This window comes from Homarus americanus, unplaced genomic scaffold, assembly GCF_018991925.1.
Source record: "Homarus americanus isolate GMGI-L3 unplaced genomic scaffold, GMGI_Hamer_2.0 scaffold32583, whole genome shotgun sequence".
NCBI lineage: Eukaryota > Metazoa > Arthropoda > Malacostraca > Decapoda > Nephropidae > Homarus > Homarus americanus.
This window is the reverse complement of record NW_024713129.1, coordinates 19,604,708-19,628,761: the sequence shown is the minus strand read 5'-3', so window position 1 is coordinate 19,628,761 and position 24,054 is coordinate 19,604,708. Positions and strand designations below refer to the sequence as shown.

The 24,054-nt window shown below is 42.1% G+C and overlaps 1 protein-coding gene across 1 annotated transcript in view; it reads left to right on the top strand.

Annotated features, from left to right (window-relative positions):
• The first annotated feature begins 3,456 nt into the window (after positions 1-3,456).
• The window catches only part of LOC121870380 (extensin-like), a 41,362-nt gene continuing 20,764 nt past the window's right edge, over positions 3,457-24,054 (top strand). Inside the window, exons 1-2 of the mRNA XM_042372195.1 lie at positions 3,457-3,461; positions 6,134-6,461. Of these exons, the coding sequence (XP_042228129.1) occupies positions 3,457-3,461; positions 6,134-6,461 (333 nt within the window). The remainder of the gene's footprint in view (positions 3,462-6,133; positions 6,462-24,054) is intronic.

Sequence of the window (24,054 nt, the reverse complement as noted above, 5' to 3'; positions counted from 1 at the left end):
GGCATCACGAAAATTGTGACCAAGTCCCAGGTTGCTGATCTGACTTTCTGTTTGTTCAATAATGATTTTTTTCTTTATGGTTCTTTATTACTATTATTACAGTGTTGCTATTATTATTATTGTTATCACTATTATTTTATTCTTAATTTTGTATTTTTATTATACGTTTTGTTTACTATGAATTATTATTATTATTATTATTATTATTATTATTATTATTATTATTATTATTACTATTATTATTATTATTATTATTATTATTATTATTATTATTATTACATTTTCGCCCCCCAGGCCCCGATGTGGGTCAGTAACCTGTGACCGGATGGGCTAATCCCCGTAAAAAAAAGAGAGAAAAGAAAAGGGGGTCGTTGTCTCTCTCTATTTATTTCTCTCGTGTACAGCAGAAGGAGGTTTTAATCTCTCTCTCTCTCTCTCTCTCTCTCTCTCTCACACACACCGGAATAGGTAATCCCTTCTAAACTTAATTAACCTAATTAGCCAAAAGTGTTTAACAAGCTCTTACCCCCAAAAGCCTCATTATAGCTTATCACCTCCCACTCATATCCACCATCGTTATCACCTTCTCTTCTGTGCACCATATTACCATTCCTTTCCTTTATCCACCACGATCATTAACAATCCGCATTATCTTTATCTTCTTTTATTATCGTATTATCATCTCTTCTAATATCCACCATTATTATCATTTATTTTCTATTCATCCTATTATTCGGTTTTCCTCCCATCTACCATCTTTATCACGTATCCTAATTATTATTATTCAATCATTACCTTTATTTATCCTAGTACCCCATTTTCTTTCACCCACAGTTATCACTTATTATCGTTATTATATTTTTTCCTATGTACCTTGTTATTGTATTTTTATCATCGACTATCGTTATTAATTATCCTTCTTCCCTACTTCTATTTTTTGAGGTAGTTTAAGGTTTTGTTCTTTTTTTATTGATTGCGAAAAAGAAGAGAGAAAGACAGAGAGAAAGAGAGACAGACAGACAGAGGAAGAGAGAAAGACGAATATGAACGTAAGGAGAATTGGGGAAAATAGAGGAAGGGAAAATTAATTGAGAAATGGGGGTCTTTTTTTTTTTTACGGGAATTAGCCCACCAGGGCACAGGTCAAACGACCCACAACGGGGCCTAGGGGGCGAAAAAAAAAGCAGAAAGAAATTGAAAATAAAGAAGAAAAAGGTTATTGTGTTAATCTACACCACGAAGATGCCGGAAAACCAGCTTTTTAAAGTGAGACAGATTGTATAAGTATGGAAACACAGAAGAAGGCAGAGCATTCCACAGTTTGGCTGTGTGAGGAAAGAAGGATGTACTGTAGCGGGTTGTTCTAGTGTGACGACAGCCACAGAGAAATGGTGGACACCGCGGTACACAGGATGCGAAATCCGCGGAACATTGCCCGTTAAAGTACTTGTAAACGAGAGAGAGTGAAGCAACATTGCGGCGAAGAGAAAGGGAAGAGAGATTGTCGACTAAAGGAGGAGAGTTAATAAGACGAAATGCCATTGATTCCACCCTATCTAACAGTTGGACAGCAGAAGAGCCACCCCAGATATGAGAGAGGTACTCCAAGTTAGGACGAATGAATCCCTTTTATACTTGGAGCAACTGCTCAGGAGTGAAGTAGCTACGGCATCTGTACAGCATTCCCAGCTTTCGGGAGGCAGCTTTAGCTATATCAACGATGTGTGATTTCCAGGACATATTGGAGGAAATGGTGAGGCCTAACATATTTATTTCAGAATTTGGCAGGATGATAGCGTCCTGAAATGTAATTGGTGGGAGATCGTCTAATTTACAAAGTGTAACTGGGAAATATTGAGTTTTATTACTGTTGAACTTAACCAAGTTTGTACCTCCCCATGCAGAGATGCTGCACAGATCCGCATTGATAGAAGTAAAGATATCAGTTCTAGAAACAGATCTAGTTTGAGAGTTAGGAGGAAGGGGAAAATGTGAAGAGTGAAGAGTAGAATCATCAGCGTAAGAATGGATAGAATTAGTTGTAGAGTGAAGTAAATCATTGATAAAAAGAAGGAAGAGAGTAGGTGAAAGAACAGAACCCTGTGGGACACCACTACTGGTAGAGAAAGGGCGAGAGATCGATCCCTCGACAACAACTGCCATGGATCGGTTCTCAAGGAAGCTAGAGATTAGAAAACAAAGTGGAGGATAGAAACTAAAAGAGGGAAGTTTAGATAGCAAAGACTTGTGCCATACCCTGTCAAATGCTTTGGAGATGTTGAGGGCCACGACCAAAGTGTCCCCATAATCCCTAAGAGAGGATGACCAAAGATGGGTGCAATAGGAGAACAGATCACCAGTAGATCTCACCTGGCGAAAGCCGTACTGGTGATACGACAAAAGAGAAAGGCGTTCAAGGTGACGGAGAAAATGGGAATTCAAGATAGTTTCGAAAATCTTAGAGAGGGATGAAGTTAGGGCAATGGGGAGATAGTTAGAGGGATTAGAATGGTCACCCTTCTTCGGGATGGGCTGAACCAAAGCATGCATGGATAGGAAGTGAGAGAGAGAGAGAGAGAGAGAGATGAAGATGTACTGAATTATGTATAGATAGATAGATAGATAGATAGATAGAAGGATAAGCAGAAATAATGGGAAAATAAGTGTGTAAATCAATGAATAACTGAAGAGAAAGATAATGTGAGTGAAAAACACTTCCGAAAAGTTCCTACAAATTTCAGTCTCTTCCTCTACACTGTCTCGCGGTCCGCCCGTCTCCCCTTTTACTGACAATATCTCCTAATCTCCAATCACCAGATGTCTCCTTTCCTTGATCTCCCTCTCCCTGGACTATAACATCTCCAGATTATCTCCCACATCAATAGTTTCGGCCTCCACACTCCATCCTCCATGCCCACGTCTTCGTCACATACAGAAAAACAACTGAGCAACGACACCCTAAAAAGGCTTCTGAACCTTTATGATATGACATCCTGGTCCATGAGTCTCAAAGGATCACCCATCAGATAGTAGTGATGTGGGAACTTATGCAGGTGGACCAGTTAAGGTATCTATACAAAGATGGATTCTCAAACATCCATAAGTTAAATCGTCTCCTTAACTGATGAGTTGAGAGCGAATCAAACTGGCTCAATTCAGTTACGACACAAGGATGCATTCTCAAAGGTTCGTATATTCGATATTCTTATTTGACGGGTGATATGAGAACGTATCTAACTTGGTCACTTAACTTGCGATTTTCAAAAGATCGGATTAACGAATTTGTCCCTAACGTATCTAATGTTATATTCCACTAACTGGTAATATGATGTGAGAACGTATCTAACCGACTCATGTTAAGGCACACATAGAGTTCTTCGGCCACCATAACCACTAGAAGTGACGCCAGGCTAGAAATAAGGTCAGGAGTCATAGTCCGAGTGACCCAGGCTAGAAATGAGGTCAGTGGGGTCATATCAGTAGTGACCCAAGTTAGAAATAAGGTCAGTGATCATAGCAAGAGTGACTCAGGCTAGATATAAGGTCAAGTAGTCATAGCAAGTGACCCAGGCTAGAAATATGGTCAGTGATCATAGAAGAAGTGACTCAGGCTAGAAATTAGGTTAGGTGGTCATAGCAGTAGTGACCCAAGCTAGAAATAAGGTCAGCGGGGTCATAGCAGAAGTGGCCCAAACAAGAAATAAGGTCAGGTAGCCATAGCAGTAGTGACCCAGGCTAGAGATAAAGACGGGTTGTCATCCAAGAGTGACCCAAGCTAGAAATAAGGTCATGGGGTGTCATAACAGTAGTGACCCAGACTCAAATTAAAACCATAGGTCAAAAACGGGGCGAGGGTCAACGTTATACCAGACCTCTTGTTTTTTAGTATTTTTTTTTAGCTTTAATCGTAATTCACTATAACTATTTTTAGTCATTTACATTTCATTGTCTTTTATATGGATTTTCTTTCGTTATTTTTTCAAGTCTTTGTTGTGTTTCTTGTCATGATTTTTGAGTTTGCATTTTGGTATTATCTTATCTGTTGATTTATATATTTTTTAATATATTCAAGTTTATATTATATAACTGTTTCTTTCACCATAGTTAACATTCTCTCTCTCTCTCTCTCTCTCTCGACATAACCCGCTATTAATGAAGGGGACAAACACAAAGCAAGATTTTCCCTTCTCTATAACATGTATCATTTTTGTTTACATATTGTTTTTGTTTACATATTGTTTTTGTTTACATATTGTTTTACTCATATAATGTATCAATAACTTAACTCTAGTACGTCACTAATCCTCTTGGTGAGATATTCTGCCGAGCGTCATCACTTATCGGGAGTATTTAATATTCTTTCGTTTATCCTTTCTGTTGGATTTTTCGATATTTATGTGTTTCATTTCTTATTATTTTGTTCTTATTTTCTTTTCTTGTTGTTTTTTTAGTTTCTTCATACTATTTATTCTTCTCCATCTTATTATTATTATTATTGTTATTATTATTATTATTATTATTATTATTATTATTATTATTATTATTATTATTATTTCTTCTCAAAAAATTACGGACATCACTAACGCATTTCTTTTAACCCTTTGAGTGGCAGGGGATTCACTGAGCTGAATGAAATCGTCTCTGTTAGTCAGAATAAAATACTTAAGTGCGAGAGATATTGCCCTTTAAAGAGTTAAGGAAATCTTCCAGGCTAATTTAATGAAATCTCATCCATTAGTCTTTCCTTAAAACTTATTTTAAAAACATTAAATAAAAATTCATATAAGTCTTAGAAAATCTCATTCGCAAAAAATAAAATCTTTAAAATGTCCCAATTGTGAAAATATCAAGAATATTCCACTCAAAGGAATACTGAAGAAATCCCAATCAAAATAACAACATAATCCCACTTATAAAATAACAAGGTAATCCCACTCATGCAAACAACCTCCAGAAGGTCAAGGAATAATGTAACAATGCAGGAAGACCTGAATGAGCTGTTCAAATGGCCTCGAGACCGACAAATGCAAGATCTTACACGTAGGATACAACAACACTAAGCACAAGCTGGGGTAGCAGTGAGGAAAATGCTCCTTTAACTATACAAATCTCAAGTAGGTCCCAATCTGGATTACTGTATACAAGCATGGAAACCCTACCCCCAGAAAGATCTAACATCCCACAAAATTTTAGTTTACGTCAACTGGATCTTGTGGGTTTGTGAAGGTGTGTGAGGGTGTGGCAAGATGGATTTATGGGGTGTGTGAGTGTCAGGATGGCTTTGTTGGGTGTGTGGGTGTGCCAAAGTGGATTTGTGTGGGTGTGGTAGATGGGTAACCTATACGTGGTGGTTTAGGGTTAGGTACCTGGCGACATAAACATCTGAACAGTGACAACGGGAGTGTGTGTGTGTGTGTGTGTGTGTGTGTGTGTGTGTGTGTGTGTGTGTGTGTGTGTGTGTGTGTGTGTGTGCGTGTGTGTGTGTGTTTACATAAGTGTATAGATTCCTTTCCATTATCCTCAACACTCCTCCTCCTCCCTCCCATCTTACCTCTTCTTCAATCATCCTTCTCCTCTTCTTCCTCTCCCGCTTTCATCACCCCTCTGGCACCTTTCTCCTCCCTCTTCCCTCACACCTCTCCTCATCTCTCTCTTCTCCTTCCCCAGCCCTTTTCCCCTCCTCTCCATCACTCTACTTCCCCCTTTCTCCACTCCAGTCACCCTCCCCTCCTGTCCTCTCCCCACTTCCCCTCTCTCCCCCCCTCTCCCTTAATCTCTTTAAATCCCCCTCCAGGATTAGGTTCACTTCCTCGGGGATAAATCGCTGTTACATGTTAATCCCACGAGCCCAGTCTGCCTGACGCGATACCTGGCGGAGTAAACTATTGTGACGGGTAATGCTAAACCGCCCAAGCCACCCATAGATCATATTAAACCACCCAAGCCATCCAAAGATCATATTAAACTACCCAAGCCACCCATGGATCATATTAAACTAACCAAGCCACCCATGGATCATATTAAACTACCCAAGCCACTCATATATCATTTTAAACTACCCAAGCCACCTATACATCATATGAAACCACCCACAGACCACATCAAGCCACAGACAATTTTAAGTAACTCACAGACGCAAAGTCATCCTTGGACCACGCCAAGCAACCCAAGGACCACACCAAGACACCAAAGGACCACACCAAGCCACCAAGGACCACACCAAGACACCAAAGGACCACACCAAGACACCAAAGGACCACACCAAGACACCCAAAAACCACGCCAAGCCACCCAAGGACCACACCAAGACACCAAAGGACCACACAAAGCCACCCAAGGACCACACCAAGCCACCCAAGGACCACACCAGGACACCCAAGGACTACACCAAGACACCAAAGGACCACACCAAAACACCCAAGGACCACTCCAAGCCACCCAAGCCTCCAAACAGTTCCCTAGTCCAGCCACACAGCCCCTTGAAATGTCTCCTCTGCCACCATGAACACAATTTCCTTAAGCCACCCAAGCCGTATACACGGTGCATAAAAACTGACCACATAATCCCATAAGCCACCCACACAATCCTCCATGCCGCCCACATAGTGTCCTTAAACGACGCCCACATAATCCCTTTAGCCACCCAGACAGTCCACCACGCCGCCCACACAGTCTCCTCTGCCACCATCCTCACAAACCCATACAATTCCCCGCGCTGCACGAATCCCTAATCTCGGCCCACAGGTCCCAGCGGGCGGCGGCAATCATCACTAACTGTGCTGGATGAGATTTGAACCCCAGACACTAACCTCAACACACTCCTTCTACTCTGCCACCTCCTCACGTTTTCTTCCACTCCTACCCACTTAACATTAAGCTACAGAGTTAATTTCATTAATCCATCTAGTTTCTTTATCACGCCCACGCCGCCCACTACCCACGTAGAGACCACCCAGATATAGGGAGGCCAAGTAAGAGTAACTATGGTGGATGGGAAAAGGCAGTGGCGCCATTCCCCCTGGGCGGTGGTTCTGAGAGTAACTCACGTAAACAAACATACAGTTTTGGTTGACTCTCCGTACATGTTTGTGTAAGTTTTGTTTCTCTGTTTGTATTGATTTTTTATTCGTTTTTGCTATTTGCAGTTGTAGTTTATTCTTGTTGGTTTATATTCGTGTATGAGAAACTTAGGTGCGTCTGTTTGTCTACTGTTCCGCTTCTCGCTGTCTATACTGTATATGTATGTATTTGGAAGTATGTATATACAGTAAATACGGTATAATAACCCTGCCTCCCTATATACTTTATAATTATCATCATTATTACCATCATAATCACTACTACCATCACCACCACCAACACTACCACTACTACCACCACCACCACCATCATCACCATCATCAGCCTAAAATGACTCACTGTCACCCAAAACACTTACCCACTAATTTATTCTAATCTTTCACTGTCCATTCACCCTCTTCAAGCTTCATAACTTATTCATCCAACAAACCTCTTGTCTTTTTTTGTCTTCCTTGGTCCTCTCTCTCTCTCCGTCTTTTCTTCCATTCATCCATTCCTTCTCCCGTCTATATTTCTATCCTCCCGTCCACCCATTCCACCTCTCGTCTATTCTTCCATCCATCCGTTCCTTCTCCCGTCTATTCTTCCATCCAACTATTCCTTCACCCATCTATTCCGTCCATCCATTCCTCCTCCCATCCTCTCTACCTTGCAACCCCCCCCTCACATACACACACACACACACACACACACCTCCCTCCGTCCTCCCAAGCTCTGCACTCAAGACAAAGTGCATCTGGTTTGATAGTAAAAGAGCAGTTTGAACGCAGTATTAGTTTACATAAGTGTATGCAGCTCCGTTCTCCGTCATTATCAAGTTACGCCATCCACTGCCTCCCGGTCCGTGCCTCTTGAGTCAACCGTAAAATGAGACGGGAGATTCTCGCGGCTTTTATCCTCATTGTAAGATATTGGGTCTATACTATACTATACAATTTATAATATACTATATTATACTATACAATCTATACTATACTGTAATAATTAAGAATATTATGCACTCTATGTCCTGTAATTACAATGTTCTTTACTGCACAGTTTGTTGAGGTAAATGTATTCAGTCCCTCACTTGGTTACTGTAAACATGAGTCGTAAAATATATACCACAAATAATAGCCAAATTCAGCTCCATCAGAGTAGGAATAAACATCTTTCTTTGTCTCTTTGTTATGTTTATTGTTGTCCAAAAGATGTTTTTCACGGATGATTTAATCACTTCCATGTTAGTGTCATTAATGATAAGAGATTCTTATTTGGCGCCATAACATTCCACTTTCTTGCCAAGTTGGACTTTACTGGTTTCCCGCCAAAAGGTTTCCCGCTAAGACGACTTTCCTTTTTTTCCCGCCAAACCTTCCTGGTTTCCCGCCAAATCGACCTGGATTTTTATCAATTCGACCTTGTTTTCCGCTAAATCTTTCTAGTTTCCCACCAAACCTTTCTGATTTTCCACCATACTTTCTTGGTTTACTGCCTGTCATGGGTTGTGTTAGGCTTACCCACGCAACCAACTCCAAAGTTTATTTACTAGAGAAGGTACCTGGCGAGCCATGACCACGATATATTTTTTCCATTAGTGGTATGTTAGCCAGTCTATAGGGGGAGGCCATTGAGACAGTGTTGTACTGTTCATCGCCTCACGCCCCAAAACCACATTTTGAGTAGTATCCCCTCGGTCATGGGTTAGTTAAGACGTCGTCCCCACCCTCTCCCTCCTGAAGGGAACGGGACACCACGCAGAGTCCTCCACCGCCACCCCGTACAGTGACCGTCAGTGACACGAGACAAAGTGTGCTAACCTCGGCTGTTATCTCCGTGGAAATATCACGGGTGGATGCCTGGTTGCGACAAGAGCAATCCAGGCTGGCCTATCAAACCTACAGTAAATGGTTAATCAAGTCACGCTTACAGAGTTCTCCTGTGCGACACCCGTCTAGTGACCGTGATCGACACGAGATTAAGTGTGTTAACCCAGATTTGTTATCCCCGTGGAAAAATTACGTGGAAGCCTGATTGCGACAAAAGCAATCCAGGCTGGCCTACTGAACCCAAGTGGTTAATCAAGTCACGCTTACCAGTTCCCCTTGATGCGACAACCGTCTACAGTGACTGTCAATGAAGAGTACCTTTTTGTTGTTATTCCCCGTGGAAAGAAGTTCTTGTACGGAAGCCTGGTTGCAACAAGAGCAATCCAGGCTGGCAGTAAATGTATCACTTGAAGAATTAAGGCTCTGTTAAGTCATACCCACAGTAGAGTAATCACATGTGTCCCCAAGTTGAAAATTCCCTCTTTTAGAAGATTAATTTTATTACAGCGTGAATGTGAGTGACTCATATATACATGCAAATTGTAAATCATTGTATGGAAGCTTGACAAATAAATGTAAGTGCAATTATCTGCCAGTATCTGTGATCCTATCTTATTATTACTAAAGGTAATGACTGATTGGTTATGACAAAGTAAAACCAATAACTTAGATGGATGTTGGAAATTAATGGAACTCATTAAATCATCATTTATCAAGAATAAATCATGGAATGTCGGGTGGTGGAGAGTGAATTTCTACGTAGATACACCATAATCTCCTGTAAGTAACCAGTGTGAAATTATCGAACTCTACGGTAAGAACTATAAGAGACACAATATAATATAACCTTATATAACATCCACACCCAGACACTCAGACTTTAAATAAAATCCATGACACCGCCAAATCGACCTGGTTTACCGCCAAATCGACTTAAGTTTACCGTTAAATCGTCCTTGTTCCCATTCAAAACGTGTACTAGATGGCGGGAATTGTGAGTCGTTATTGGAACCATAAAAGAAAGAAGTAAATTCTTCACGTCGTCAAGAAAACGCTCTGCTGGTACTCCCGCCAAACAATGGTAGGGCGACGATAAGGCGGACCCAGATATTCATTATTTTACGATGGATATCTGAGAAGCGCCCGCAGCCTAAGGCATTTGAATGTCAACTGTCAACTCACCCGTACCGTGTTCAAAGAGACCCTACGGTATATCTCGGTAGTGCATACATCATCGTCATTGTATACATCATAATGGTCATTGAATACATTGTCTTCATCATTGTACACATCATCGTCGTCATTGTATACATCATCGTCGTCACTGTATACATCATCGTCTTTAATGTATACATCATCGTCGTCATTGTACACATCCTCGTCGTCATTGTACACATCGTCGTCATTGTATACATCATCGTCATTGATAAATCTGCAACTCTTCATTTTATAAAGTTATTACTATAATTAAATAACACACGTGTCCGCCCAGGCCCAACTAATGTCTGTCACTTCTCAGGTCACATCTGTGTCCACTCTAGCGGGGTCTTATCTGTAGTAATTTTACAGCACCACAACACAGGATGAAGCAGCGGGACCTGACTAACGATGTATATACTAATGGAAGGCGGGACAATACTTCACTGCAGCTGTGTTATGAAGTATATTTCACCACCTAACACATGACGTCATATAAAGTGGACACAAAATAAACTCACTTTATTCTTTCCACTCCGCCAGCTGTCACAAAAGCACAGTTATAAAACAATTGACCAGTTTGTCATGCGCTGCCAGTGTACCCGAGGGTTTGGTATGAGCTTGGCCAGCCTGGTGAACAGGAGGCCATTCTGTGAAAAACACTGGAAGAGAGGAGGCAGTTAAGGGGCTCTGTGTACACACAACTATGTTACGGCATTAAGCTAGATTTTACTGATAATACAATTTTACGTTATAATGTAAACACAGCGAATACAAGAGGACAGGAACACGTAGTAATTTTATACGGGAGCGAATCCAGGACTTTTCCATGTGTGTGGGGGGGGAGGTGTCCACACAAACAAGGGCACACAAGATAGTACTAGTAGAAAGAGGTCTCCAGTACACCTCTACAGACACTACTGACCAGACAGACTTAATTCCAGCAAGGATATTTTATTAACTACGATAAATCACGTAAAGATGAGACACCCCAGATTATTTGAACCTGGAGATTAACCACCATAACGCTACATGGTGAGAGGTAGGTTAGGTTAGGTTAGGTTAGCGTTAAAGGGCTTAATCTTCGGAAGAAATAAGCTGGGGTGTCTAATCTTCAGGTAATCGATTAAGATGTTAACACTGTGCACTGAAGACATCATTCTGCTGAGCCAGTATTATTTCCAGCCATACACACCCATAATAATTCATAGATCCATTGATTAAGGGAGAAGGGATGAAGGGGGGTGATTGAAGGGGAGGGGGTGAAAGGAGGGTAAAGATTAGGGGGTGACGGGTAAAGGGTGAAAAAAAGGGGTGAAAGGGTGGGGGTGAAGGAAGGGTGAAGAGGAGGGGTAAATGGGTGAAGGGGAGAGGAATGGGAAGGGTGAAGAGGAGGGTAAAAGGGTGGGGGTAAAGAGGAAAGGGAAGGGGATGAAGAGGAAAGGGTGAAGAGGAGGGGGTAAAAGGGTGGGAATGAAGGGGAAGGAGTGAAGGGGAAGGGGTGAAGGAGGTGGGGGCGAGAGAACCTCTTCCATAAAACCATATTTCTAAAAATTAGACTTTAATGGTGCAATTCGAATACGTTAAATATAGTATTTTCTCGGGTTTATGGGAATTTTTCTCACAAAATTGAAAATTAATAATATTTATAGATAAATTATGTTCTGAACCTACACGCAGGTGCTAGGTAAGGCAGGAGGTGGGTAGTGTGGTGGGGCGGTGGGCAAGGCAAGGAGTGTGGTGGGCGGTGGTGGGCAGGGGGCAGGTGTAGGGTGGTGGGCGGTGGTGGGCAGGGTAGGGTGGTGGGAAGGGGTAGGTAGGGATGGGGGTGGGCAGGTAGTGGGGGGTGGGGGTGCAGGGTGATGGGGGGTGGGGCAGGGCAGTGAGGGGTGGTGGGCAGGGTGAGTGCAGGGGGGCAATGAAGTGGGATGGTGGGCAGGGTAGTGAGGGTGGTGGGCAGGGCAGGAGGGGTGGTGGGCAAGGGGTGAGGGTGGTGGGTGAGGGGTGGTGGACAATGGTGAGGGGTGGTGGGCAGGGCAGTGGGGTGGTGGGCAGGGTAGTGAGGGGTTGTGGGCAGGTTTGTAGGGGGTGTGGGCAGGGCAGTGAGGGGTGGTGGGCAGGGCAAGAGGGGTGGTGGGGCAGGGGTGGTGGGCAGGGCTGAGGGTGGGGTGCAGGGGTGGTAGGGGTGAGGGTGGTGGGTGGTGGTGGGCAATGGTGTGAGGGGTGGTGAGGTGGGCAGGGGTGGGGCGGTGGTAGGGTGGTGGGCAATGGTAGTGAGGGGTGGTGGGCAATGGTAGTGAGGGGTGGTGGTGGTGGGCAGGTGGGGTGGGAGGGTGGTGGGCAGGGGTGGGCAGGGAGGGGTGGGCAGGGGTAGTGAGGGGTGGTAGTGAGGGGTGGTGGGCAGGGTAGTGAGGGGTGGTGGGGGGGTGGGGCAGGGAGAGGGTGTGGGTGGCAAAGGGTGGTGGGTAGGGCAGTGGGGTGGTGGGCAGGGCTGTGAGGGGTGGCGGGCAAGGAAGTTTTTTTTTTTTTTAGATAAAGGAGGGGTGAAAGAAGATTAGAGGTGGGGGAAGGAAGTTATAGTTCGAAAATTGAAGAAGTTTAGGAGGAGGTAAGAGAGGGCGGGCTGGCCGCCTAGCTAAGCTAATAGTGTGTTAGGGTTGTGTCATGGGTTAGTTATTGTCTGTCGGTACAGGCACTAGACATCCTACCCTATCCCATACATGGGTGTTTTAAGGGCCTTATTTCACGTTCCGCCGACCTTACTGGCGGCTGTTGGTCTAGGGGGGTTGTTTATTGCCTGGCCGTGTAGATCGGGAGTGGGAATGGACCTTTTGAGATTTGGTAACTTTTTGGAAACCATGCATGGTTGCTGTCGTTATCTGGTGGGAGTCTTTGAAGGAGTTCTTGCTCTGATCGTTCTATCTTTTGCCAGATTCTGCTGGCCAGGGTGTGCAGCTGCTGGTTAATGGGTTTCATTCTCAGGTCTCTATGTATCTCGGCTGTGGTTCTGGTGAAGGGGTATCTTTCACCTGTGACGAAACCTTAGGGCTTCATTTTGGACCACCTGTAATTTTAATATTTGAGTGGTGCTCATAGTATGAAGTGGTATTGCTGGGTAAGTTAATATCGTTGTGATAAATAACGTTACCAGGCTGAGTTTTATTTTCTCAGGAAGCGCTTTAAAGCGGTATAGTTTTCTCAGCTCTCTTCTTGCTTTTTCCTTCCTGGTGTGGACATGATGGGAGTAACCAGTCGTGGATATATGCAGGGCCAGGAGGGTGCCTCTGCTTTTGTATTCTATCTGGTCATTATTGGTTACTAATGGATGGGTTTTCCTTCTGCATAAGGGTATCACTGTGAATTTCGGGAGACTGGTTTGGATTTTCCATTGTTTTTCGTAGTTATTTACCCTTTCTAATTCCCGCCTGGTGTTGTCGGCCTGTAACGCTGGCGATTTTCCTTGATGTGTTGTTATTTGAGTGATGTCATCTGCATACATAATATCTTCGTTACCTATTCTAGTGGGAGGCGGGGTGTCACTTGTGTAGATAATATATAGGGTGGGGGAGAGGACGCTCCCCTGGGGGATGGTGGGCAGGGTAGTGAGGGGTGGAGGGCAGGGTAGTGAGGGGTGGAGGGCAGGGTAGTGAAGGGTGGTGGGCAGGGCAGTGAAGGGTGGTGGGCAGGGTAGTGAGGGGTGGTGGGCAGGGCAGTGAGGGGTGGTGGGCAGGGCAGTGAGGGGTGGTGGTAGGGCAGTTAACTCCCATGTAGCGTGGACTTCGGTGAGGTCTTAAGATGTGAGAATGATAACTATTAGGACGTGTGGTCTGCCAGCGTCGGCTTGATCACATTGTTAACATCGCCAGCGTTTGCATTATGTCAAAACACTGGCCATGGAGGCGGTGATGTCAACGTACTGGGCTGGCAGTCCACTGGCCACGGAGGTTGAATCCCCAATCAAGAGGCAATATGTGCGAGATATTTGATGTGAATCAACACTATTGGTACAATATAACCATATCCCTAGCGGCTTGTCACAAAACGATCCACTTGGTCACATACAGTATACTGTATATCCAGACTACCAGAGAGACCTGGCTGTTCTGTCTCCACCTGTTTGGCGAGACTTCCCCGGGGATTTTACTAGTGAGTAAAATATAACAACAATGACCCTCTACGAGACATCTAATTGTCGAACTCAGAAAATTGTTTACTGATTTACTTGCTACTATGATTGAAGCATATCTTAGCGTTTTGTTATGATAAAAAAAGATCAGGAGAATCCACGGTGTTCGTCCTGAGGGTAGGACAAAAACTCACCGAACAAACCTAATATAACCTAACCTAGTGTTAATATTGTGACGCCTAATCTGTCCGGTGAGTGTTAGCCTATGATACAACGTCCACAAGACTGCATCATGGACTGATTGACGCCCCGGGTGTACTTGTAACCTCCACCAGGGTGTACAGTACATGTACTAGAAAAGTCTAGCTTGTGTGTACGTAGCAGAGTAAACACCCTAACACCCCCATGTGATATTGTTTAGTAAACGTTTTCTTTGTTACAAAAGACATTTTTATCTCTTCTCAACTGAGCTGCAACAATACAACAACAAAACACAAGGAAGGACAGTGTGCTGGCCCGAGGGAAGAGGACCCAGCCCCTAAAATACGCCGCTGGTTTATAAGATGTGACACCCAACTGAATGACAAGTTTATATTTCACCAAAAATTTTATGTTTGCGTCATAGCTTAAGACAGACAGTGAGTTGTATTATGACGTCTCCAGTTAGATGGAAAATTTAAGTATGACACTGTGAGAATTTCAGCAACTTCCGGGTTGCAGTAATAACGTAGTGCTGCTGTGAGACGTAGACGCGCTAAAATATTTCCCTTGTTGCCTGTTTACCCTCTGAGCTGGTCGCACTTTTATAACTTGTGGCCAAATAAAGCCAACCTTCCCTCCTCTGACTCCAATAAAAAAATGAATTAAGATTTCCGCTAGCGTCGACCGCAGGGATAAAAGATAAATCAACTTCTTTACCCCCCCCCCAAAAAAAAATGGAAGAGCTTATGTATAACAACCAAGAATCAGTAAACAGAAAACGGACGATAAAATTTTATTCCTTTTCTTCATTATTTTTGGCTTTTCTTTTTGGCGAGGAAACTGAATAAAACGTCTGGTCTGTTAAATTAACGGCTGTACTGTTTCTATAGCTTTATACGAGCGAAATGTCGTCTCCCAGGATTAATTTGTCTATAAAAGGCGATGAGGGGTGAAGACGGTACTACGTAAGGGCGAACTTTAGGCAACAACTACTACTTTAAGATGGAAAGGAAAATTTAATGTGTGCTGGGGAAGAGCTGCGTTGGGATGTTTCTCTCTCTCTTACGAAACCACACACACACACACACACACACACACACACACACACACACACACACACACACACACACACACACACACACACACACACACACACACACACACACACACACACACACACACACACACACGTCAGTAATCGATAAAGGAAGCTTTAAATAGACGAGAGCAATAGCGGTCACCATCCCTCGCATGACTACCTTATCGATTCCCATCTCCACATATTGTAACCCACCTTACTTCCCCCTTAACTCTCTTACCTACCCCTTACCTCCCCTTAACCCATTTACCTCCCTTTAACCTCTCTTTGTATCCACTCACTGTAACCACCCCGAACCCCCTCCTTCACCCCTTTACCTTCCTCCCCCATTTTCCTGAAAGTCCCCCACCTCCTTCTCCCCCAAAGTCCCTCACCTCTCTCACCTCCCACCGTCCCCTAAGTCCCTCACCTCCTCCTACCCCCACCTTCGCCTACCTTGCCCTAAATCCCTCGCCCCTCTCACCTCCCCCCACTTATTCCCTCTCGTGCCACAAATCTCTTAATGGTAATAATACAGGTATCAGGTGAACTTTTCTTTAGCCTATTTTTAGTTCCGTTCCCTACCATATATATTACTTTCCCCAATTACTGCCAAGATTAAGAAATGTCAGAGAGAGAGAGAGAGAGAGAGAGAGAGAGAGAGAGAGAGAGAGAGAGAGAGAGAGAGAGAGATTCTTTTTGTGTTCAGTATATATCTTATATTTTTTTTTACTCACTCAATTTATCTGTTTAAAATTCTGGTGTCGTGTTGCTTTTTTTTCTATATCCTCGTTTTGTCCTCGCTTTCATTATATCTTTTATTTTATCACTTCTTTTTGTATTTTGTGTTTTTCTGTTTTATTAGTGTTCTCTTCTTCGGTTTTTATAATCTTGTAAAATGAAATTATACTCTAAAGTTATACATCAAAATTTCCACTAATATTAATAAAAAACACAAACAGACACGACTCCATTTCATTTTACGTATCTTGACCATCTTAAAATTATTTCTGTCGAGTTTTCAGCATTAAAATTCAGGTCAGGTTTTATGAGGTTACATTGAAATGTTTCTGGAAAGATTTCAAGTTTTTAGACACCCTTCATCATGTACTGTGTGTGTGTGTGTGTGTGTGTGTGTGTGTGTGTGTGTGTGTGTGTTCTAATTCCAAACTTATCTTGAAGTCTTCCGTCCTCATTCCTTGAAGCTGGACACGTGAGAGCACAACTAATCACGGTGCAAGTGTAAATTTAGCACCACCTTGTCAGTCCTCTTTGTGTTGTATCTTAGGTGTCAGTTACAGATGTATTATTAAATCATCGCTTATGGGGAAAATTCACGAACGGGTTTTGGAAGAAAATTCGCCTCTGAATAACTTGGTTTGTGGTGATTATGACAGTAAAAAGATTAAGAAATGAGGTTTACTTTAATTTATTTTCCATCTAGTTTAAAACAGTCGCATGTTCCCAAATACTTCATAACTATAACTTGAAACAGAGAAATACATTACCATAATTAACATGTACTTTATGATAAAACTAATTAACGCTAAGTGTAATTAGCTACAGTTTTCATATAGCAGAGATAATTGTGTTTTAGGGGATATTTTCACACACACACACACACACACACACACACACACACACACACACACACACACACACACAAGGAAGATATCTTGACATATTCGCAGTGTCGCATCAAAGGCCTCTGATTTATCTTCTTACCTCTGTGTTGTGTCTGTCTGCCTGTTTGTATGTTATCATAAAACTCTGAGTTGTAAATGTTGTTGTAAAGGAATTTTCTTGTGCTTTCTATTATTATTATTATTATTGTTGTTGTTGTTGTTGTTGTTGTTGTAGGACATCTAACAGCAAATCTACTGAGGGAAATCTGCCACGACATCATGGTGGAACCGCCCCTCCTTCCATTGGACGGTGAGAACCTCCGTCACAGGACTTCAAACACATCCAACGAAGCCCGTGTACACGTCAGTGGTCGAGGATTCTGGACGCGGGGACAGCGTGCCTTTTTTTACACAAGGATTTTTGATCCCAGGGCAGCATGTCACCGCAACCTAGCTCTCGATGCTGCACACAGGAGGAACGAGAACGGCAACATTAGGGCATATGGGGAGAGAATTCAGAACGTTGATCAAGGCAGCTCCACTCCCTAAAGCCGACAACAGTCGCAGATATCGACTTTGAATGGCGCATAGATCTGCGGCTCAACTAACTCAACACAGCTAGGGTAGCTACTTATGTATTAGGATAGTTAATTTTAAGGTAATAAAATGGCGGCGAAGGTGTGGCTGTTGGGGGAGGCTGGAGGCAACGATAAAAAGTAGTAGTAGTACAGGTAACTAACTCTTGCACTTGAAGTTCTTGACTAATTTAATGTTTTTACTACAAAAATATCCATAAAGCCTGAAATAAAGACCGTCACCCCCTTGTTTTACGGCTTACGATCCCTCGGCGAATATTCTCCTCTACTTTAATGGAAAGATTTGATGACCTTCCGAGGCCGTTAAAACGGTTATCGTTTTTTACTTTTGAATATTTAAACTCTCAAGAAGTCTTTCACGGTCTATGATTAGTTTGATTTATTTTTCCCTTTTCATTTTACTGTTATTTTCAAGCCTTTCATTATTTATCTCTATTTACTATAAATATGTATTCAGTAAATTTATGTAATTATTTAGTATTATCTTATTGTATTTATCTCTTCATTAAAATAATTTCATTCATCAATTTATATATTGTTATTACTATCCCATATTATTAATCTGAACCTGTCGTACGATAGTTCAGGTGTTTGCGAGCACCATCACCCTTATGACACCTGAACACTACTGGCGGACGTAAGAGTTATGACGAACTCTTTATAACCTCTCCCCCCCCCCCCCTTTTAAAATTAAACCCTTATTGTCATCCCTCTCTGAAGCACCCAGGGGGGACCACCACCCCACAAGCCCCAGACAGACATACAGACAGAGACTCTGATCCTCATTATAAGGTAGATTTTTTATCAGTGTATAAATTCATCAGGTACATTAATTACTGTATCTTTTCGTCGGTTAATTTTTATTATTAATATTTCCTAATAATTTTATTGGAACGATTTTTATGTATTGGATTAATTCTCTAAACGGAAGTGGCAGAAATGTTGAAACCTAAACTTGGAACGAGTTTTATGTATTGAATTAAATCTCCAAACGGAAGTGGCAGAAAAGTTGGAACCTAAACTCCAACCTAATTTTCTGTCCACGAGTAAAGTCTTGTAAAAATGTTTCGGCTGTGACTCAGGGATGTGATGCCCGGCTCCTGTTATGAGCTGGAGCTAAATTTAGCTTTTTCGTTTAACTTTCGGGATAGCTTTGTATGTGCATGTGTGTGTGTGTGTGTGTGTGTGTGTGTGTGTGTGTGTGTGTGTGTGTGTGTGTTCCAGCATAGCAGTCCAGAGAGAGGATATTTGCGGCACACTGGGATTTCGTCCCTCACCTGAGGAACTCGAGGGAGCTTTCTAATTGTGATGTGTGAGCATGTGTGTGTAAACAAGATTAAATAAAAATTTTAAAAAATTATCAAAAAGAAAAAAAAACATGGCAAGAGACGACAATATCTACCCAGAATTCAGGAAAATAATTCCCAATCTTCTTTGAGTTTTAGTGTACAATTGAATGCTGAAAGCCTTTGTCACAGTTTAAATTTGGATAATCTGAGTTGATTCCAATAATACTGTGATACCTGCATAGTTAGCGTAGATTGGAGTTCTTTTGTATGTGTGTGTGTGTGTGTGTGTATGTCGATACTGGTTTCATTTCCAAGTCTCGATCTCGGCCTTGGACATCCTTGGTCTCGGATTTTTGTTCGAGGCGCTCCGAGACCACAAATTAGTTCATTTTTAATTTTCAGGTTTGTTGTGCGTGAGTTTCCAAGTGGTTAAGTTTAGGTTCGGGCAGTTAGAGTTACTTCACCTGGGTGGAAAGGTTGACCATAATATAAGTAAAAATTTCCTGGTCACATTATATTTTCTTAGACGTATGCTTTATATTACCACGCTCTGATTATTACAACAAGGTGAACTTTTAATCAATGTGCTTTATTTATTACGGGTTCCTGGACAAACCTCTGCTGGTGACCCCGGGTGCCTCACACCAAGGTCCGGTCCCCACCTCACCGATGACGCTACTTTGTCATACCAGCGCTGATGACTGACATTTCTCTGTGTAGGGTACCAGCGACAGGTTGACTCTAATCACACTGTCAGATGTCCTGATCACATGACACGACACACCCACGTCAACGAAGGTGCCTCAGTGGACCCCTGACAGCGGTGTTGAATTACTCATATTTGTATCATTAAAAAAAAACTATAAATCATTTGATAGCTGGTACACATATACCCGTATTAGTTAATAAATATTTCCATGTTTCACCATAACTGATCTACATAAGAAAAATTATTTGCAAGCATTTTCGACGAAATATTGCTTCAACAGTACGTATATCTTGTCTCAACAGCACGTATATCTTGTCTCAACAGCACGTATATCTTGTCTCAACAGCACGTATATCTTGTCTCAACCGCACGTATATCTTGTCTCAACAGCACGTATATCTTGTCTCAACAGCACGTATATCTTGTCTCAACAGTATATCTTGTTCTATATCTTGTCTCAACAGCACGTATATCTTGTCTCAACAGCACGTATATCTTGTCTCAACAGCACGTATATCTTGTCTCAACAGCACGTATATCTTGTCTCAACAGTACGTATATCTTGTCTCAACAGCACGTATATCTTGTCTCAACAGCACGTATATCTTGTCTCAACAGCACGTATATCTTGTCTCAACAGCACGTATATCTTGTCTCAACAGCACGTATATCTTGTCTCAACAGCACGTATATCTTGTCTCAACAGCACGTATATCTTGTCTCAACAGCACGTATATCGCCAGCAAACTTGATCCCTGTTCTCACATCAGCTGAAATCTGATCATCTCTTTTTAACCACATGTCCAATAGTTGTTCTGTAACTTTCTCGACTCCTCATCTTTAATATATTCCACACTGGATGCATCAGTGACACGATCTACATGACAGACATATACATCTTAACTTTCTCTGGCACAAATCAAACAACGTTTAGGATAATCATAAACAGATCGAGATTCTGATGTGTTGGGACTACATGAATGTTTTTGTGCTGAGAGTAACCAAGGGACTAAAGCTCTATACCCAGGATCAACATCACCTGCTCACAGTTACATCCTGCTGTACACATATGATATTCTCAATCAATAAAATCATATAATAGATATGTATTGTTTTTAATTGTAATGAACTTTGTAAAACATCCCAGCTGCAGATATACAGACATGCTTACAATGCCAAGTATATAACCGTGTATTCACAGGGTATTACATACAATCCCTATCATAAGAATTAGAATGGCCGTCATCAAGAAACTGGCCAATGTGCAATACAATAGGAGCCATTTTGAACTTTGATATATATAGTGAGTTCCCACTGCAATAAATCAGCTTTCTAATCACTATCAAATTAAAATGCGGTAAATTTAACGTTAGAGTAACAACAACTAAACAATATACACGAAAAATCATAAATGGCAGCCACCTTGAAATCCAAGATGGTGAACATAGAACTGTGGGAGTACTTTTAAATAGATTCCTTGACCCCAGTAAACATGGGGTCAGATCTTCAAACCAGGACTCTGTTTTAGAAATGGAGATATTGAATAAAACACATATTCGATAAAGTGCCCAGCGGCTATTTTGAATTTTTGCTCATACATCAGTTTCCTCGATGTTGATTATAGTTGATGGTAGTTGTTGTTTCTATGACGTACCAGGACCCCTGAGAGCGATTTTAAAACAAAGGCAAATAAATAAATACCAAAATTGCGATTGATCTTGGTCTAGATCTCGAATTCTAAGGATCTTGGTCTCGGACTTAGTGGTCTCGACTATATCAATGATGCATGTGTGTGTGTGTGTGTGTGTGTGTGTGTGTGTGTGTGTGTGTGTGTGTGTGTGTGTGTGACGTTCATGCTACTGAACCTAATTTTACACAACAAACTAAGACAAACATGCATTTCCTCTCCGATTTCAAACCATTCCTCACCATCCACATCTACCCTCAACCACACCACTTTACATCTCTCACCTACACATAACATCCATGTAACCATCCCTAACCCTCGCCAACCACTTCCCCAACACTCTGAACCATCCAAACCCTCTACTAACTACCCCCAATCACACCCTTCCACCCCCAAGCACCCCCTAACCATCCCTCAACCAACCTGCCAAATTACCAGACTGTCCACCGTAAAATAGTCTCGATCTTAATTTATCAACGGGGAATTCCCTCAAAATTATTAATATGATTACAAATACACACAACCCAATTAAGCTGCCTCGAATGCCTGCATCATGGCTACAGCTTCAGCTTTCAGATTAGGTGAGCTTCTAATAGCATTTTGGATGGTATTAGCTTTTACTGTTATAGCTTTTAATTTTATCTTGATGTTAGCTTTTATAATTAATGTATATTTTTAACGATCTTTAGCTTTTACTGTTAGGGCTTTTAATAGCATCTTCATAATAGCTTTTAATAGCATTTCCATGACTTAAATTTACTGTTGCAGCTTTTATTGGAGTGGAGATGTTAGCTTCATTAGCGTTCTCTTGGTGTTAGCATTTTACTGATATAGCTTTTATTAGCGTCTTGATGAAGCTTTTGTTCTTGTGATTGGATTTTCAGATTCAGTCAATGGATTAATTAAACTTCAAATAGCTTGACGTGGCTTCTGTTAGCTTGATGTGGCTTCTGTTAGCGTGATGTTGCTTCTGTTAACTTGATGTTGCTTCTGTTAGCTTAATGTTGCTTCTGTTAGCTTGATGTTGCTTGTGTTAGCTTGATGTTGCTTCTGTTAGCTTAATGTTTCTTCTGTTAACTTGATGTTGCTTCTGTTAACTTGATGTTGCTTCTGTTAGCTTAATGTTGCTTATGTTAGCTTGATGTTGTTTCTGTAAGCTTGATGTTGCTTCTGTTAGCTTAATGTTTCTTCTGTTAACTTGATGTTGCTCCTGTTAACTTGATGTTGTTTCTGTTAGCTTGATGTTGCTTCTGTTAGCTTGATGTTGCTTCTGTTAGCTTAATGTTGCTTCTGTTAACTTAATGTTGCTTCTGTTAGCTTAATGTTGCTTCTGTTAGCTTAATGTTGCTTTTGTTAGCTTGATGTTGCTTCTGTTAGCTTAATGTGGCTTCTGTTAGCTTAATGTTGCTTCTGTTAGCTTGATGTGGCTTCTGTTATCTTGATGTGGCTTCCGTTAACTTGATGTTGCTTCTGTTATCTCTCTCTCTCTCTCTCTCTCTCTCTCTCTCTCTCTCTCTCTCTCTCTCATCTTTTCTTTGGGGACGTGAAAAATAATCTTACACCCCATAAGAGGGAGAGCGTCAATGCAGGCGTAACGTGGGCGAATGGTCGTCTGACGGAAAAAAACAACCGTGTCATTTACCAATAAGAAAAGAGAGGAAGATGAACGCCAGGCGCTAGTGATTGCCCCTTCAGACGCTTCCTTTATGTAATAGAGGATTTTTTTTTTTTTTACAAATATCCAGTGAAGACAACATGGCCGCTGTGAGCTGGTACCTGCTCGGTTCAATTTCCATGATGGCGTTAATTAAATTCACCTGTGTGTGAAGGTGGCCTGATTAACCCTCTCCATCCGCCTTGCTTCATTAGCTAGCGGGTCGAAAGAAAAATATTACCTCTATCCTCCCCCAACACTTGTGAGTTTTGTAGGCGAGATACTGAGTGTTTGGAGGGAGGGGGGACTGAAGGCGGGGGAGTGGGGGGGAATGTTGGAAGGTGTGGCTGTTGGGATGTACTGGGACGATGTTGGGAGATGTAGAAGTGTGGGGTTGAAGCGTGGGAAGTGTGGGGTTGCGGGAAGGTATGGGGGTGTGGTGTGGAAAGGTGTGGTAAGGTGTGGAGGTGTGGCGAGATGTAAGGAGGTATGGGGGGTGTGGTGTTGTGGGGGTTGTTAAACAGGGCCGAATTAAAGGTTGGGCAAAATGAGCAGCTGCCAAGGACCTCCTAGATGTTAAAAATAAAAATATAGGAGATGAAAAAAAAAAGGAATATAGTAAAAATATAAATAAACTCATTAAAATAAACAAGTCAAACTTTATCAATTCTAGAGGGAATTCTAAGATGGTGTTAAACAAGGGCCCCTAAAATGGACCCTTGCCCTAGAACCCTTCGTCTTAAGTAGGGCCCAGGAATTGTGAAGGTGTGTGGGAATTTCCTGAGTGCCCGGACCCTTCCCCCCCCCCCCATACCAAGATACGAGAAGTGTTCAACAGATAGAGTGATAGAGAGGAAGAAACAGACCATGATACAATAAGTTGATAGAGAGATCACAATATAAAGGAGAGATGAGGAATAAAGAGGTGGAGATAAAACGGATAAATAACCCGGTAATTAAATACATGGAAAAAGAGACTTAGAGAGAGTTGGAGAGAGCAGATG